This window comes from Chenopodium quinoa, unplaced genomic scaffold (assembly GCF_001683475.1).
Source record: "Chenopodium quinoa cultivar QQ74 unplaced genomic scaffold, ASM168347v1, whole genome shotgun sequence".
Taxonomy (NCBI): Eukaryota; Viridiplantae; Streptophyta; class Magnoliopsida; order Caryophyllales; family Amaranthaceae; genus Chenopodium; species Chenopodium quinoa.
In genome coordinates this window covers 444,739-463,130 of record NW_018742879.1, presented here as the reverse complement: position 1 = coordinate 463,130, position 18,392 = coordinate 444,739, and the positions used below count along the sequence as shown (strand labels likewise).

Sequence of the window (18,392 nt, the reverse complement as noted above, 5' to 3'; positions counted from 1 at the left end):
TATGGTGAGTTTGTGTGATGATCATGAGAGAAGAGAAAAATAATATTAAAAAATGTAGTTCAAGTAGTTGTTTGTCAAAAAATGTGGTTAAATAGTTAATTGGCTTTGTTCCTACGAGAATTATTCAATTAATGTCATCAATATTTCTCGAAAAAAACGTTTTTATTCCCTTCTCAAATAGCGCTATTTAAACCCATAATACATACCAATATTTATAATAATAATAATAATAATAATAATAATAATAATAATAATAATACATGAATATTTATATGAATTTTCTATACGTAATATACATGTCCACAATCTCTTAGATAATTAATTGAACAAATTATTTGATGCATCTAACATAGATGAGTAATTCTCTTATCATACACTTATGAATTTGGTAGGATCAGCCTAGACTATACATACAATTCACAAGAAATCTTGTACTGTTCTAGCTTTGTAAAAAGAGAAAACCTAGTAATTTTCCTTGTGGAAGACAAATCTAGTTGTGGTTCTGGTAGAAAATTTGGTGCACAAACCCTCCAGTTCCCTTGCCAACTTCAATGAGCCACAATAGAATACCCCTGCAACAAGCAATCCTTTGGTAGTTAGTTTCAATTCATATAGAAGTATGCCATTATTATGGTGTGACTATTCTTCCATGTTTATTAGTGTGCCACACGTACTTATTCCTGGCATCAAGTCATACGAAAACTCCGATGGTTTTCTTGAAAAAATCTCTTTTAGTAGTTTGACTAGTTTAGATCTCGTATATTGCACGGATAATACAAAGATTTATTTTTACAACTAATTCAAAATATACTATAATTAATTTTCTATAAATAATTGACATATGATAATGTCACATTTTTTGCATGAAAAAAATAAGAATAAGTGAATAAGTAATTTTCCGTTAATGATATTATAAGATTCAACCATGAAAGTAGTAATTTAAGGTATGATTAGATTTGATAACAATTAAAATAAAATGATAAAATTGGAAAAAAAGAATTGGTGGGAACACTTTCTATCAAAGAATGACATGTGTTATTTAAGGTTTCGCCTTTAGTATATGTTTATAGATAGATTGAGCTGTAGAATTTATATCAAAATTTGAACAAAGAATGGTGAAATGAAATGCTGGTATAAAATATATCAATCAATAAAACCGAATACATATATATGTATGGTACACAAAAAGTGGGACAAATGATAAATTGTTACTTTTAAAGACATAAATTGTACATTGATTGAAGTGTAGAGTAGTATACATGACAACATTTAACTTTAATCTTACCAATGCGGGATTCTGTATGTCTACGGGCCAAATTTGAGAATATTCTGAACCAATTTGGTCGAGAAAAATGAGTTCGCACCTATTGAACACAAAGTAAAGGAGAGAAAAAGAAGCCTTAACAACCCATTGACAATCAAATCCTCATATTATTTTAGGTGTGAAATACTTGCACATAGTAAGAATGAATGGTAGCTAGACAGAGTTGAGGTTGGATCTTGTTTATATCACTACTGTATGTAGCTACTCTTTCCTCATGCAAGTGAAAACACATAAACTCCGACACCCACACACATGCACGCACACACAAATCATCTTGCAATTTCATTGTTAATTAAGGATGAATGTTATAGAAATGGCAATATATTTTCTTTAGGGTGTTCGGGGGTGGGGTTACGATGCAATGTATATTGACTTGTAAATATAAAATAATTATTTAACATAGCTTGAATCAGCACAAAGATTTACTAGTATTTCATTTTTTATCTTTTTGCTAAATTACCTTACATAGCTCATTTTTTTCGGGACTGTAAATCGAATTCATATTGAGACTCTTTTTCTGTGTAGGCTATAATCATTATTGTGTATAGTATCAACTACCACTTTAATTGAAAAACTTGTACTCCGCAATAGTTAATTGTTACAACGTGAATTGGTTAAATCAAAGGTGAACTGCATCTATACCAAAAGGTGATAATCTCATGATATTATGTCTGTTACAGAGGATGTAGGAGATGGAGGGATGGTTCTCCCCAAGTGGTTGGGAGTTCGACTCCTCATCCCCCCATTCCTGTGATAGGGTGGGGGCCCTTTCCTGTGTACCTTACCGAATAAAAAAAAAAAAATGTATGTTACACCTTTCACAAGTTCTATTCATAAATTACAAAAATAAAGTAAGGATTGTACACCCCTCTTGATTTAATATTCTTACTTGTATACCATCCAAAGTCCATGTCCCTCTAATTAATCTACAAGTAATCTTATTTACAATAAGTTATCATCATATATAACTATGTGAGTAATACAAGTATATATATATATATATATATATATATATATATATATATATATATATATATATATATATATATATATATATATATATATATATATACCAAATTGGCTCAGGTCACTCAGCAAAAGTCTTACCTCCAATTCAAATTCTAATTATATATGGAAAACAAATATGATCTACTGTATGAGTATTATTTAAAAATGAAAGTACTGACATTTACCCGGGTTTCAGAGAAAACGTCAAGTCCACTTTTTGCAAAATACAAGGCTTGAATAATGCTAAGCAAGATTGATCTTGCATCACCACTTTGATATACACTTGTAAGAAAGTTGTGCATCTCTATCACTTGCTGAAAATATGCAAATAACACACAGTTCACCTTACTGTTTAGATTCAATTAAAAGCAATTGAAAAGAAAAGTAAAAATTTGGAAGTATATATTTGCGTCACCTGTTTTGGGTTTTCTTGTGAAATTTCGTTCATGGCATCTTTGAACCACCCTAAAGAACCTTGTTCCCTAGTAATCCAATACAGATAAGCCTTCAAAGGACCTTTCCTGAAACCGGTTTCCACGTCATTTACCTGTTCATTAAATTCATATCAAATTAGAGCGCACATATACTGTGATACGGTAATTTAATGATATTTTCCTTTGTCTAGAATTAATTATCACATTGTTTGAGAATATGATATGGTGTATGTGATAACCATATCTGTATAAAGGGAGTGTTATTTATGTGAAATCACCGGATTATTACTTGATTGAAAGACGGTTTGTGAAGCCTATCTCCTATGTCTTTAAGGACACTAATGAAAGGTGTTGCTCCTATGCCAAGGCCAATGAGTACAACCACTTCGTACTTAACATGGTCTTGAGAAGCTGCTCCATATGGACCGTCGATGTATACTTTAGGATAATCGAATGGTTTCGACATCATTGCCTGTTAAAAATTGACATACTAATTATAATCACTTTGAAAGTGTAGATAATTAAATTTTTTTGAAATATACTCGCTTATATATTGCATTTGATGTTGATCAATGTTAGTTAAATTGATGCTTACTTGATGGAAAAGGTTGTGAATTTGGTAACTCCAATCTCCAAGGGTTCTAACATGAATGCTTAGATGGTTATCATTTGGTCCAGATGTTAATGAAAATGGGTGCCTGAAAAGAACATACAAAATAATAAGTATAAACGTGAATTGTATTTATCCGACCCCACTTATGGGATTAAGGTTTTGCAATATTGAAACTTGAATTGTATAAAACTTGCACAACATTTTTAATGTATATATTTCGAAGTTGTGTATGTTGCATACGTACCATTCCAAAGGTGAAACTTGGGGACACTTGATGAGAATATACATGCCACTACTGTATGTAAATGTTGCTGGTTTGGAAAACTTCAAGTGTAGAACTTTCCCTGGATACATATTCGCCTGCAAACATGATAGATATATTGCAGGTTAAAGATCGATTTTGATGCTGTGATCTGTACTCCGTATATACATGTACTTCCTCCGTTCTCAAATAATTGACATAGTCAAATTTGACACACATGCCAATGTATTAGTTTGACCACTGACCTTAGATTTATATGATTAAATGTTGGTAAAAATATAAAGAAGTTGATATTATGAAACTTTATATTAATACCTATTTAATAATACATTTCATGATAATATTTGTTTTTTATACATTATTTTTAAAAATGATGGTCAAAGTTAGTATAAGAATAGTTAAAAAAAAAAAAAAAAGTCAAACGTATCAATTATTTAGAAACGAAGAGAATATATAAGATCTTGTTTGAAGTGTCATGAAAAGTAGCTTTCAAATGTCAAATTTATAAATTTTTTATAAAGAATTCATGAACAACAAAATGAAACTGAGAGAACTATTAAGATTATTACCTGAAGAACATCAACTTCATGAATCTCTGACCTAATGCTTCGATAGATTCGCTCACCAGAATATAGTAAAACTGGAATTGCCAGGTACATCCATGTCTGATCATCAACAGTACAAGTTCAATTGTAGATTTTAGAAAGTAATACATAAAAGATGTTATTATTAAACTCTTCATGATTATAAAAGGCTACAAAATGCAATTTTGTCCGCCTATAATAGGCTAATTATATGCATATAACTAGCCATCACTAAACATGTATCACATAAGATTTGCAACAGAAGTTAATGTATCTAGGGTGGTAACCATAATACATGGGTGTGCATGCGCATGTGTACGTGTTCATTATAGTCTAGCGTTACCAATGACAAAATTCTTTAGGTACATTGACATATATAACTAATTTGAATTTCCATTTATATATTTCTTAGTATATATAATTCGAACACATCACTGTATTAATATTATGCGTATATTCTCTTTCACATTAGTTTTGTACATTTTTATGCATGCATGAATTAAGAAGAAATAAGCAAGCATACCGTTTTCTCGGCAAAACTGGTGACAAGGAAGAGGAACATAGAGTGGATGATGAGCAAAACGTAGACAACAATAAGAAGGTGATGCGAGTACCAAAATGTGTTGTACCCGGTCACCCGGCGAATTGGCTGAGGCAATGAAGGTGATTGGCGGCGAGGCATCCTCGTAGCAAGAGAAAAGGCAATGGCCATTATAATGACCATGGCAATCCCAGTTGCAACCTCAGTTGTGCACAAAACTTGGAAATATGAGGGTTGTTGGTTCCCAAATTTGGTCCCAAATGTTCTTTGGAAAACTATTGGGTTACTGCCTGTTATTCTTGGGAAGTCACAGGCAAGGTGAGTACCTCCATGTAAGATCACCCCTATTACTATGCCTCCTGCAATTAGCTACACTTAAACATATTATTCAAGTGTAAGTACTAGCAAATCAAATTCTCTTTACTAACTTAATTAAGTTCATAATCTCCATGCTTTCATTATATTGATGAATTTGAGTGAAAAAGTAAATTCGAAATTGTAGTTAACACTTGAAATAAAGTTGTTACATGAATACTTCACCTCATGCTAGTTGCCGAACTGTTAGATAATTAGCCACACTCAGCTTAAAAAAAAAAATTACAAAATTCATCATAAAAATGTAAAGTAAATAGGGTCACTTTAAACTTTTGTTGAAAGCAAAAAGGTTACTTTTTAATACTTCGTATAAAACTTGCAGACTTAAACATATGCATCTATTTAAGATCATAAATACAGTACACAATTGTCTTAGATCGACATGGAAAAACTACTTTCTTATCTCTAGTCCATGATGATACAAGTAGACTTTCCCTAAGAGACTAGAGTATTATTCATTATAGGGCCAAAAAACATGATCCTAATGTTCTGAAATAGAAATATAGGCTATTATCTAGAGAAAGAACTTGAAACTAAAATCGATATTGCAATAGTACGTGTACCTTATGAACGTTGATAGTATCATTAAAGGGAATAACAGAGCTAATACGAGGGCTCCTCCTAAGCCAAGTAACCAAAATGCGGCAAACTGGGAGAAGTATAAGAGCCATATTGAACTTGAGAGTTTCAGCAGCACCTTTAGCTGTACTTAGGCAATATCCCATTACTTGGAAGGCAGCTCTATGCTTATACTGAATAAATTTCCATGTAAATAGAGTAATGCAAACAATCAGCCATAGTGTTACGATCCAAGCTCGCCGCCAGTACGTTCGAAACAAGATCTCAGGCAAAGATTTGGTTATTATGTGCTGTTCTTGATGAAAATTATCTTGGTATATGCTAAGATGATCATAGCTTGAAGCTTTGAAATACTCTGTCAAATTCTGTTCTTTTGAGAGGTACCCTTTTGTTAGGGTTGTTTTGAAGAGCTGCTTTAGTTGATAGAACTGCAAAACAATTTAACAAATGTGTAAGTATGGTACTAGTTTAGTGTCATTCATCAAGTTTATTATGATGTCATTTGGTAGGATTCGCTTTAACATGAACTTAGAAAAAAATAATAAGTACTTATAAATAACTAAAATTCTATTAGTTCGTGAAGAATAAAGATATGTTGTTGTCGCTTTATTCTCAATGGTTTAAGTTAATGGCTATTTAATTTTTAATAATAGATGACTACTATTGATAATCAAAATGAAAATTGGCTACAATAAGCAAAAATAGAAGATTATCATGAGAATTTTCCATAATTAATTGGTTGCTTGACGGACATCAAAAGTCATGAGAAATAAAAGTTCCTTCGAACCGGGAAAGTTTGGTGTTTTTTAATCGGTAAAATCATAAAAAGTTATACAAACATTTCATACAAAGTTATACTTCCCACAAAATGGAGGATAATCATAATTTCCCTTGAATAAGTAGAGCTTCCTATGCTATGCTCAACTAAGCAACAATTATAATTTCCTAGAAGTTGAAACTATGTAAGAAAACATGTCTTACTCCTTTCTTTTTTGGAAAAATTGCCAATTTGACCTCAGACTCATCCGCCGAAAATAATTCCATATTTCAATTACTTTTTAATAATCCGACCTTTAATATCAATCTGCTTCAAATGATCCAGGTGACCTGTAACCGGTTAAGTAGGTATTTTTTTTTTTAAATAAGGTTAATTTAATTTACACGTGTCACAACGTGATTAGTCAAAAAATAAGTTTTACTTTTTTTTAATTAAGGTTAATTTAATTTACTCGTGTCACAACGTGATTGGTCAAAAAATAAGTTTTACTTTTTTTTTTTAATTAAGGTTAATTTAATTTACTCGTGTCACAACGTGATTGGTCAAAAAATAAGTTTTTTTTTTTTTTAATTAAGGTTAATTTAATTTACTCGTGTCACAACATGATTGGCCAAAATCGGGGAGTGGGGAAGGGGAGGAGGCCGAAAAAGGGACAGAGGGTGGGGTTTTTCGAGGGTAGGGAGGTTGGCATTGGGACGGGGAAGGAGTTTTTCGAGGTTCGGGCTGGTGGAGGTGAGTCGGCAGTTCAAGGAGAGGATGGAGGGTGGTCGGCGCGATGCTCCGGTGTTGGGGGCAGGCAAGGGGGTCGGGCTGGTGGAGATGGCGGTTGTGAAGGGTGGTTGGACCGGTGGTAGGAGTTGTTTTTTAATAAATCAAATAATTTTTTTTTTAATTTTTTCTTTTATTTTTTTTTTATTTTTTTTATCAATCAAATGCCGACACGTGTCATGTAATTTGTTATACAACAAGTTAAATAACCGGTTGGGAACATTTAAAGCGAATTGACATTAAAAATCGGATTAATAATCAAAAGATGAGATTATTTTGGACGGATGAAGTAAAGATCTAATTATTACTGATAATTTTTCCTTCTTTCTGTAAGTGCTCTACTTTGACTAATATGTACTCCGTAATTTTAAGAGCTTGACAAATAAAGTAGTAAAAAGAGTAGGGGTGATGCAACTAAGCACCATAAGAGGACAAAGAACACTATTGAGTATTGACAAAAGACTGATTCATGTACTTCGTATTGACTTCATTTTTAAAAAAATAATTGTGTAAGGCGACCATTATTTAGGTGTGGGTCCATGTCGTGTAATCAAAATGTACTAGGGGGAAACTTCTAATACTTGGGCCAATCTTTTTTTACTACGGCAATCGGGCCCAGGCCAACCCATGACAAGCTTTACTCCACAAAGATCAACGCAAAATCAATACATCATCCTCTAATTCAAAGCAAATCATAAGAATACATTGACTTCAGTACTAATAGACAGTACAAAGCCAAAGAAAAAAACCTAATGGAATCTCAAATTTTGAATTTGGAACATTAAGTGCTTAAATGTCCTTTTCCAGTTATCAATAATTCTCATTCAATACCTAAGAAGCTACTTAATTATAAGTACGGACTATATAATTTTATAGAAATCATACATCGCTAAAATGAAAACATATATTTCTCCTACCTTATTATTTACGTTATTAATATGAATGTGCAAGGGTTGCAAAAGGTAAATTAATGAATTTCTGATAGTATTCATGCAACTATCTTCGTCATCTGGTTTGGTTGCTATATTTTAAGTTAAAGTACATTATCAATTTGACCATAGAAATTAGACGAAATAGTCAAATATGAATTTATTATGCTACAATGTACAAGTAGTACATACTTCATAAATCATAATGAAACAAACGTTCAAGATACTTGACTAATTTCTTACCTCAATGTAGCCCTTTTGTTGAGTATCAACTTCTAGCATGATCATAGAAGCAAAATGTTCAGCTTCCTCTTGCTTCATGTCCAATTTATTAGTAGTAACACTTAATATTATCATCTGTTCAACAATCATAATAGAGAACAAAAAATGAATACATCATCATATCAAGTTAAACTCAAATAAAAAAATAATAAATAAAATTATGAACGTATATATTCTAATAATCACATAATTTTTGAAAAATTCAAATAACCTGCTTGAAATCTTCTTTGGTTGTTTTTCCATCCATGTCTTTATCACACCTGAAAAATATGAATCAAATATACTATGACAATCTTTTTTTACAATTTTTTTTAGCATTAGTATGTTCATTCTTTCAGTTATTATGAAATTTGATGGGTTTAATTGATAATTACATGTCAAAAAAGATTTGCAATGAAGAACTATAAGAAGGATTAGCGATGCGATGCCAATAGCCATAAATTTCCTTTTTGGTGAGTTTGTTGTTGTTGTTCTTTCGTCCCTTTAGTACTTGTAGAAGCTCACCAGCAAATTGTACGGATCGTTGCATGCCTAGAAACAAAATCGATCAATTAAGGTCGTCTTTGATCTTATTAATCAAAAGCTTAATTACATTTTAGTAAAAACAATTAAGTTCTTTTTTCGAGGAATTGAATGGCATGTCTTGCTTCCCATCCAGACTCTTTCTAAAATTTTAGAGGCAAAAGAACGAAGTTAACAAGAAGAAACCCTTTAAACCTTTAGTCCTTTAGAGTTTAAGTGTATGGCATACAAATATACAATTCTTCTAAAAGTTCTAATAAAATATGTTCACGAAACACATTTATCTATCAATAATCTATATATATATATATATATATATATATATATGGAATACACCTAAAAATATAAACCAAGATCTTTCAGCTAGAAGGCCATATTTTCATGTGTACACCTTTGAGATTGCATGTTTAAAGTTTGAAAAAAAAAAAAACCATACATACCAAATACATACCAGCCTCAACCAAAATAATGCAATACTTACACCAAGTCTCACCTATGCAATACCCAAATTGTGAGGCATCAATTGTTGGGAACGACTCATGATCATCATGTCCATAGGAACCACGAAAGGCAACCTGGTCGAATCGTTGCTCAACTTCTTTCCAACTCATGCCACCCTTGTCATCAACCTCCCCTGCATTAATGAAGTTGATTTCAATTTTGTTCCTCAAAATCATCACACAATAATCATAATTGAGTACGTATGTAAATGTTATACTACCTCCGTTAAATATTAGTTGCAATTTTGGAATATTTTATATCTCACAAATAATACCCTAAAGTTGCTACTAATGCTTAACGGATGTAGTATTATTTTCTAATCGTGTAACAATTTATTAATATATATATATATATATGCTCGGTCTAAGGCTCCCTAACGGGTAGAGTCGTACGTACCCAAAGGGTCAACCTCCCCTGCATCAACAAATCTTAGCCATCGATCAATACCCTCTGGATGCTCTCTAACACCCTCATCATCATCATCCGAACATGGTGATTGTTTCGGTTGAAAACAATGGGACCTTGCCGAAGGTCCGTTGAAATGGAGAAGACTGGATTCGATCCAAGTTGTGTTGGGCCGAAGGTTTCCTGCACAGTGAACATACGTAAACTAGCCTCGGGGGTGTTTCCGAGGAAGGCCCCTCCGATGCTAAAGTCAGTATAATGTGTAAAAGGAAGACACTATGCAAGAGAGTTTGTAGCTTGAGGCTTTTGTGGAATATTTCTGAATGCAAGAATGAGCATACGAATTGGAATATCACTCTCTCCTTGAATGTGTCAATATGATGGCTTTTATACCTCATCATACATGGAGAGGTTGGGCTTTAGCCCAATTGGCTTACTTTGTGGGCTGACTTTTGACTTTTGAGCAATTGGAGAGTTGAACCTTGACCTTGGGCTTTTAATTGGATCATTTAGTGCTCAGGCCCAATTTTGACTAAATTGGACCCAAACAACTTGCCCCCCAGACCCGATTTGGAAGAATGACGGGTCGGGTTTGATTTAACTCAGAAAAGGAGGGAAGTAAATGATTTAATTGATCCAAAAATTTGAATTTAAACCGTAATTAATGAGATAACAACGGTTAATGATTTGCGGAAGTTGGACGGATAATGGGCGGTTTAATCACAAGACATGTGTTTAATGGTTACTTAGTGGGTACTTAAGAGAAATTAAAGCACAGACTCTTCGTATCCCGTACCTGGAGATATAAACAGAGGCGCGTCATTCTCCTCACTTATTCACCAACACAAACCCAGAATTCTTCGAGAGAGAAACCAAGAACCCGCATCAAAACTTCGCAAATTCCCCCGAGCATTGAGCTTAGAAACTGAGACTTGCCACTACGAACTCGTAAATCGGCAACTTTCGCTTCAGATTAAGGTAAATTCCTTTGATTTCAGTTTATTTTTCTTCGAATTCGAACTCCTTCCCCTTTTCTTTCGACTTTTCTCTTCGAAATAATCCATGGCAAGAGGAGTTAGAGGTAGAGCCCGTGCTCCAAGAAGAGCAAGGCCGATTCCCGATCCTAGGAATAGGATTGGGACCTGGAATGGTCAAAGGCCGGAGTCTGACCCTGCTGAAGGGATTAGGGCGACTCCCCTTTCCTCGGCTCCTCCTCAAAGAACGGATGAGCCGAGTGCTTCTGGACGGGACGATGAAATTCCCGCTGTCCTTTGGGATATCCTCCCTGGGTTTTCAGAGTGGGAGAATGCCGAAGTCGCTTCGGCCATGATAAAGAACCGCCCCTACTCATGGTGGGTAGAGAACGCCGATCAATATCGATTTGCTGAGCAAATTGAGTTGCACTACGGCATTTTTGAAGCTGATGGATATTGGTGCCGAATGCCCTCAGCATCCGATAGAATCCATCGTCCACCCCCGGGGTATGTGGGGGTGTACACGAGACAGCTTCAGTATGGGCTGAGGTTCCCTTTGGACGTTTTCGTCCGGGACTTGCTGATCCATTACAACATTTCCCTATGTCAGCTAACCCCCACCAGCATCCGAAGGGTGATGACATACTTATGGGTCTGCAAGTTCTTCAAGTACGTGCCGAACCTGCACTGCTTCAGAAAGCTCCATCGGCTAGTGCCAAATATTCAAAGTGGGCACGGAAGCCATGGTTCTGGGTGGTATCGGATTGAGTCCCGGCCCCAATACTTGACCATGTGGCCAAATGACTCTTCAGACAAGGACTGGAGAGGTCAATGGATTTGGGTTAGGGCACCCACAGATCCGGGCCACCCTTGCGTCTTCAGCGCTCCCCGGTACTTAGCTGAGCCTGATCCCGAAATGGGAAGTCTAGGTCCCCCCGCAGATAACGGGGCGGATCCGAACCTGGATCAGCAACATATCTTCGGCAAGCTGCCGAACCCGGGGGGGAGTGGTCGAATGCAGCATATCCCGGAGACTTGGCTCCCCGATACGCATTACGTTTTCCAAGAGAATATGCTAGCAGCTGTTGGCCTCAGCCGAAAGTTTAAGGATGGTAAGCTTCTTCGGCTGGGGCCGAGGCTTTTAACTACCTCTTTTTCTTCTCTCGCTTTGCTTTTTTATGCTGTGCCAACATATCTGAGCTAAACTTTTTCCCTTTCCCTTTTTTCAGAGCGGGACGAGACCAACGTTGGTATTAACTACGCTCGTCTTGGTGTTAACCGAGAGCGAGTTGTAACTGAACGGGCCCCGTCTATCACTGAGCCGAGGCATAGGGAAGTTCATCTGGATTCTTCCCACTTCCAAATTGAGGCTGTTGCTCTGTATCAGAGGCAGAAGCCTTGGTGGAAGAAGAGAGACCCTTGGTTTCAGCTGCTGAACGAAGAAGCTGAAGCTGCCCGCACAGCCGAAGAGGTTGCACGGGTACTTGAGGCTTGCGAAGGAGGAGAAGGGTCCTCCAGAGCTGCTGAGGCCGAAGCTGCAGCTAGAGCAGCTGAAGAAGACGAGGCTTTGCTGAAAACCTCGGTGAGCTTCAGACAACTTTTTTCTTTTCATTTTCATTTTCATTTTTTTTTTTTTTTTTTTTTTTATTCACTTTTCTTCCCCCCTGTCTGTTACAGTCTGAAGAGAGTAACAGACACAGAGAAGGCAAAGCTCCTGTTCGTCCCGAAGATCAAATACAAGAGTCTTCAGACTCAGATATGGACGAGCAGCCTCTTCTGAAAAGGCGCCGAAGGATGGCCATCATCGGCCCTCATGACTTTCAGCAGAGGCCGATGACCATCGGCGTCGCAATAAGGGAACCTGAGGAAGGCAATGGATCGCCGAGGGTTCCCCAGCCAACACCCCAATCTCCTCAAAAGACCCCTCCGCCACCTCCTGAGATGGAGGTGGATCAGAGAACTCCCGAACCTAAGGGAGGGGTCCAAGAAGAAATCAAGGAGAGTGCTGCTGAGCACGAAAATAAAGATGCCGTGATGTCAAGTGCTGAAGGCTTCACGGCAGATATCGCAAGAGAGGTTGAGGCTTTCGTCCTCACCCCTGAAGAAGAGGAGGTCATAGTACTTGACTCCTCTGAGAAGGACGATGCTGAGACAACCAAGGCTAATCAAGCTCCATCGTCGTCCTTCCCTTCTTTCCAGACTCTGCATTCTGGAGAAATGGGTTTCTCGGCCCCCCGAATTCCAATCCCAGATCACATCTGGGACCTCATATGGGGTCAAAACCGAGAAGGAGCTGCAGCCTACTTCGGCAATTTTGCTGGCATGTCCGAAGTAGACAGGGCAAGGATCTGGTCGCTGAAGGCCACTGCTGGGATGGGCGAATCCAGTAGATCAGTTCCTGACCCAGCCAGGTCTAACCAACTGCTGATGATGCAGGTAATTTTCCTTCATTTCCTCCGAAATTCAGCTCTATTTTTTTCTTATTACTTATTTTTTTTTGTCTTCCTGTTTTCAGTTCGTGCACAATCAGACTCTCACTGTAGAGCTGATTGATACCCTACAAGATAGGGTAGACGCTGCTGTGCACGAAAGGAAGGTGGCTGAAGAGGAAGTTAAGCTTGCTAAGCTGAAGCAAGCAGCAGCTGAAGAGAAGCAGCAGGAGGTTGAGGAGTACGGTAAAAAAGCTGCCGAAGCTCTGAAAACCTTCTGCGATGCTATGGAGATGGAGGTTTTTCCCCCACTGATGGAAGGGGAAAAATTCCTCCAGGAGCATATGGGAGTGGACGTCTCCAAATTCAAGGCTGCTATTGAGAGCCGAATTCAAGAAGGAACTGCTGCACAAGCTGAAGTACAGCAGCGTCTAGAGGCTCTTGAAGCCAGCCGAATGGCTGCTGAAGAGTTGCTCCTGGCCAAAGACGTCCAACTCTCAGAGGCTGCTGCTGCTGCTGGAGCTCAAAGAGCTAAGTTCCAAAAGGCTGAGGATCAACTGCTGATCCAGAAAGTTGAAGTGGCCCAGGCTCAGACAAAGGCTTCCCAAATTCAGCAGGAGCTGAATGAGCTGAAAGGCTCCTCCTCCCAAGTCGCTGATGAGCTGAAGAAATCCAAGGAAGACTTGGAGGAGACCCAGAAGAAGCTGGCTGATGCTGAGGCTTTACTCAAAGTCCGTGTCTATACCCAAGAGGAATATGAGATGGGTTTCAGAAACGGATTCCGAGTATGCCGAAGAGTCTGCCTTCATGCTGAGCCGAAGCTGGACTGGTCTAAATGTGCTGAGTGGGTCCAGAATCCCGAAGACCCTCACATGAAGTTTGCAACTCCAGCTGAAGCTGAAATTCTTAAGGCTGAGGAAGCCGAAGAGGAAGCTGAAAGACTGGAGTTGGAAGCTGAGCAGAGGGAAAGGGAGGCTCGGCAAAGTGCAAAGCCCGCCTCTTCTGCTGCTGGGGCTGAGGCCACCATGGGACTCAACGCTGATCAGTCTGATCCGCCGGCTGAAGCATAGGAACTCGGGCAGTCGTCTTCAGAATCTTGCGGTTCATCATGTGCTTAACTTTAGACTTGCCGCTTTCTGAGTTTTTTGCCTTGTTTTTTGCTTCAGCTTGCCTTGTCGTACAGCAGTTTTATTTTTTTGCTTATGTACGTATTTCGGCAGCTGTTATTTTCCGCTTGTGGGCGGCTGCCGATACTGAATTATTGAACTTGTAGCTCAATTTTTTTCTTCAGTTGCTTTATTTTTGAATGCTTTACTGTTTCTTTTCTTCAACTCTGCCGAACATAGCTGCACTGCGTGCTTCTTGCCCCCACAGAAATTGAAGTATGACTTTAGTTGAATAAGCAATTTCTGAACTTCTTCAAAATGGGTATCCGAAACACAGGGCCAACTGAAGGCAATGCTTCTGGGATACAAGTCTTATTGAAGATTGACTGTCTGAAAGTTGGATATCCGAAACACAGGGCCAACTGAAGGCAATGCTTGGGATATTAGCTTTCTGGGACTAACCTCTTTAGAACAAGTCTTACTGAAATTTGACTTCAGCTGAAAGACCAGCGTTCTTAAAGAAGACGCATATCCGAAACACAGGGCCAACTTAAGGCAATGTTTCGGATAATGGCTCTCTGGGATACAAGGCTCAGTTAAGGCAATATCCCAGAATTGTCCATGGACTCATGTCTTTGGAGAACAGGTCTTACTGATGTTTGATTTCAGCTGAAAGACCAGTGTTCTTTAAAAAGACTGAGTTTTGTAAGCCATCTGAAACCCAGTTACCCGAAGGCGAAGGTTTCAGACGAGGCTGATTTAAAAAGGCTGTTATCCTTGATTTTCTGTCTATCTTTGAAAAATGGATACCCGAAACACAGGGCCAACTTAAGGCAATGTTTCGGATAATGGCTCTCTGGGATACAAGGCTCAGTTAAGGCAATATCCCAGAATTGTCCATGGACTCATGTCTTTGGAGAACAAGTCTTACTGAAGTTTGACTTCAGCTGAAAGACCAGTGTTCTTTAAAAAGACTGAGTTTTGTAAGCCATCTGAAACCCAGTTACCCGAAGGCGAAGGTTTCAGACGAGGCTGATTTAAAAATTTTCAACTGTTGCTGTTATCCTTGATTTTCTGTCTATCTTTGAAAAATGGATACCCGAAACACAGGGCCAACTTAAGGCAATGTTTCGGATAATGGCTCTCTGGGATACAAGGCTCAGTTAAGGCAATATCCCAGAATTGTCCATGGACTCATGTCTTTGGAGAACAAGTCTTACTGAAGTTTGACTTCAGCTGAAAGACCGGTGTTCTTTAAAAAGACAGGTTTTGTCAGCAATCTGAAACCCAGTTACCCGAAGGCGAAGGCTTCAGACGAGGCTGAATAAAAAACCCTCAAAGAGTAGATAGAACAAAGAAAATTTTGAAAGGATAAAAAGTTGTAAATTTTATATAAATGGCGGCTCCAAGGCCTGTCATTAGTTCAAAATGTACTTACAAAGATTGTTCTGCCCCGAAGGGTTTACACATGGTATTTTTTCAGTACATCAGCATTCCAGTGATTCTTCAACTCAGTTCCATCCAACTGCCGAAGTCGGTATGTCCCTGGCTGAAGCTCATCATAAATTTCATAAGGTCCCTCCCATGTAGCTGAGAGCTTCCCATGGATTCGGCCTTTCTGAACTGCAGCAGCATTCCGAAGGACAAGATCCCCAATTTTGAGAGGCCTTGCATGGACCCTTCGGTTATGGGAGATGAGGTCTGAACTTATCCCGGGCATATCAGCTGCCGAGAAAGCAAACACATCTCTGTTATCCCGCAGGAGCTGAATAAGTTCACAACGGGTGTTAGGATCAAGGTCCATCCCGATTGTTACACATTTCTCAGCATCTCCTTCGGCCAACTCTGCTGTTTCAGTCTATTGGTCCATGTCCATTGCCGATGGACTGGACTCTTCAGAATCTGGTCTGCTGCCAATGTCAGCAGGTGTCCCAGTCTTTGTGTTCTTCGGCTGGCTCTCTGAGTCTTTCGGCTCAGATGAAGAGTCAACCTTTTCCCTTTCGGGACCTTTTTCTCTGGGCACTGATCCTTGGGCCGAAGCACTTAGGCCTTTCGGCTTTTTTGTGCTTGGCTCTCTTTCTTTTTCTTTCTCCTCCTCATCCTTGTCGTTATCTGGGCGACTACTGGATGGCTTGAGGTAGTTGCACCTTCGGGCGTCCTTCTGGTTGCCCTGTATCCTTTCGGGGAAGCCGGCGTCTGAGACATAAATCATCAGCTGATGATAAGTTGAGACGACCCCTTGGATCTCGTGAATTATGGGTCTCCCCAAAATCACGTTGTACACTGAAGGAGCGTCGATGACCAAAAACTCAATCATGACGTTCCGGGCTGCCTCATCGCAACCGATGGTGACAGGAAGTGTCACCTTCCCATCTGGATAAGTTGAAGCCCCATTGAACCCGGATACCGGATAGGGTACCGGCGTAAGGTGCTTGGGCTTCAGCTTAATTTGGTTGTAGGCCTTTCGGAACAGAATGTTTGCTCCGCTGCCACCGTCAACAAGGACCTTACTGACGTCGTGGTTGGCCACCGTGGCGATGATCACCAACGGATCCTCGTGAGGAAACGTAATCCCCCGGCAGTCGGCGGCTGTGAACGTCATGTTCGGCACCGGCGACTGGGGAGCTTGAATGTCAGCGTTGTTCACCTGGTGAGTTAAAGCTCTAAGGTGACGCTTGTGCTCCCTCCGAGAGTATATTCCTCCCGAGATAACATTGATCGGAGGGAATTTCCCCTCCGGTTTTTTACTGTTTTTCCGGGGGAAATCAAGGTCCTGCCGAGGGTCCTTTGCTAGCCTCTCGGATTCTTTTTTCTCGCGGTGATCCGCGATGTATTTTTTCAAGTATCCCTTCCGGACCATGTCCTCTATCTGGTCCTTCAGCTGGATACACTCCTCAGTGTTGTGGCCCGAAGACTCGTGGAACTCACACCACTGATTTTTATTTTTTCGCTGATACCACTCTGGGAGTGGTCTCGGCTTTCGGTAACTCTGCTCCTCCTTCGTCACACTGTAAATTTTGGCGCGTGGAAGAGAGAGCGGAGTGTAGGACTCGTATCTGCCTGTGTATGAGGCAAACCTGTCCTTCTTTAGGTCGTTGGCCGGAGATGGCTCCGGAACCTTTGATTTTCCCTTTGCCTTATGGCCTTGGCCTTCAGACAAGGGTATTTGCCTCTGTTTCCCTCCCCCGGATTGAGGTTGGGTTTTTGCTTTATGCCATTCTTCGGCTCGGATGAACTTATCCGAAGCACTAAGAGCTTCCTCCAAGGTCTGCGGGGTATGCATGACCATGAAGTCTAGGAATTTTCCTGGCTGAAGGCCATTCTGCATTGCAAAAACAGCTAGCCCCTGGTCCAGCTGGGAGACGCTTGATGACTCGTTACTGAAACGGGTCAGGTAGTCTCGGAGGCTTTCGGTTTCCCCCTGTTGCAGACTCATGAGCTCTGCGGTAGTCTTCTCTCGGCGGTTTGCCGTGGAAAACTTGCTCCTGAACTTGGAGGACAGATCATCCCAACCTGTTATGGAGCCTTGCCTTACTCCCTTGGAGATCCACGCTTGCGCGACCCCCTTGAGAGTGGTTGGGAAATATTTGCACCAAGTCGCCTCGGATCTGGGGCAAAGATGCATATGAGTCTCATACGAGGCCACGTGGTCCTTCGGATCCGTGGTCCCGTCATATGTGATATGCGACGGTATTTTAACCGTGGGTACGCGCTCTTCCAGTATCCATTGCTCGAATGGTGAACTAGCGGGTAGCATAATGGCCTTGCCCTTGTTCCTGGCCGAAGGGACCGCGCTCCGCCCTCTTAGAGAGGTAGGAGTGGTTTTCGCCCCTGGCTGGGAAGTCTGGGCCTCGGCTACAGGGAACGAGAGGCGACTACGCACGCTCGGTTCCTGGCCGCCGAGTCGGTCAAGGACGCTTCTGCGAGCAGTCTCCGGTTCCCGGCGAGTAGATTCTGGCCGAGAAGCTGAGCTGCTGC

General features: G+C 39.6%; 1 protein-coding gene across 2 annotated transcripts; it reads right to left on the bottom strand.

Moving 5' to 3' along the window:
• Positions 1–287: 287 nt before the first annotated feature.
• On the bottom strand, positions 288–9,998 carry LOC110726342 (respiratory burst oxidase homolog protein A-like). Of its 2 annotated transcripts, XM_021905808.1 has the most exons (15): positions 9,897–9,998; positions 9,493–9,633; positions 8,852–9,008; positions 8,689–8,737; positions 8,439–8,552; positions 5,705–6,148; positions 4,749–5,135; positions 4,211–4,306; positions 3,624–3,739; positions 3,362–3,464; positions 3,056–3,238; positions 2,748–2,879; positions 2,518–2,646; positions 1,286–1,364; positions 288–572 (listed from the first exon to the last, which is right to left on the bottom strand). In XM_021905808.1, exons 2-15 carry the CDS (start codon positions 9,608–9,610, stop codon positions 463–465), a joined length of 2,217 nt encoding a protein of 738 aa, XP_021761500.1. In that variant the 5' UTR covers positions 9,611–9,633; positions 9,897–9,998; the 3' UTR covers positions 288–462. The 2 variants fall into 2 exon arrangements, with proteins under 2 accessions (XP_021761500.1, XP_021761499.1); XM_021905807.1 differs by lacking the exon at positions 9,897–9,998 and having other exon boundaries at positions 9,493–9,730.
• Between the last annotated feature and the right edge of the window lie 8,394 nt (positions 9,999–18,392).

What these genes read in the sequence shown, in the direction of transcription:
- LOC110726342 (XM_021905807.1), bottom strand. Translation starts at nt 9,676, where the DNA reads ATGATTTTGAGGAACAAAATTGAAATCAACTTCATTAATGCAGGGGAG. An exon ending in TTCACAACCTTTTCCATCAA is followed by an intron (nt 3,239 to 3,361) that starts GTAAGCATCAAT and finishes AATTTTTAACAG; the next exon opens with GCAATGATGTCGAAACCATT. An exon ending in ACATACAGAATCCCGCATTG is followed by an intron (nt 573 to 1,285) that starts GTAAGATTAAAG and finishes TGCTTGTTGCAG; the next exon opens with GGGTATTCTATTGTGGCTCA.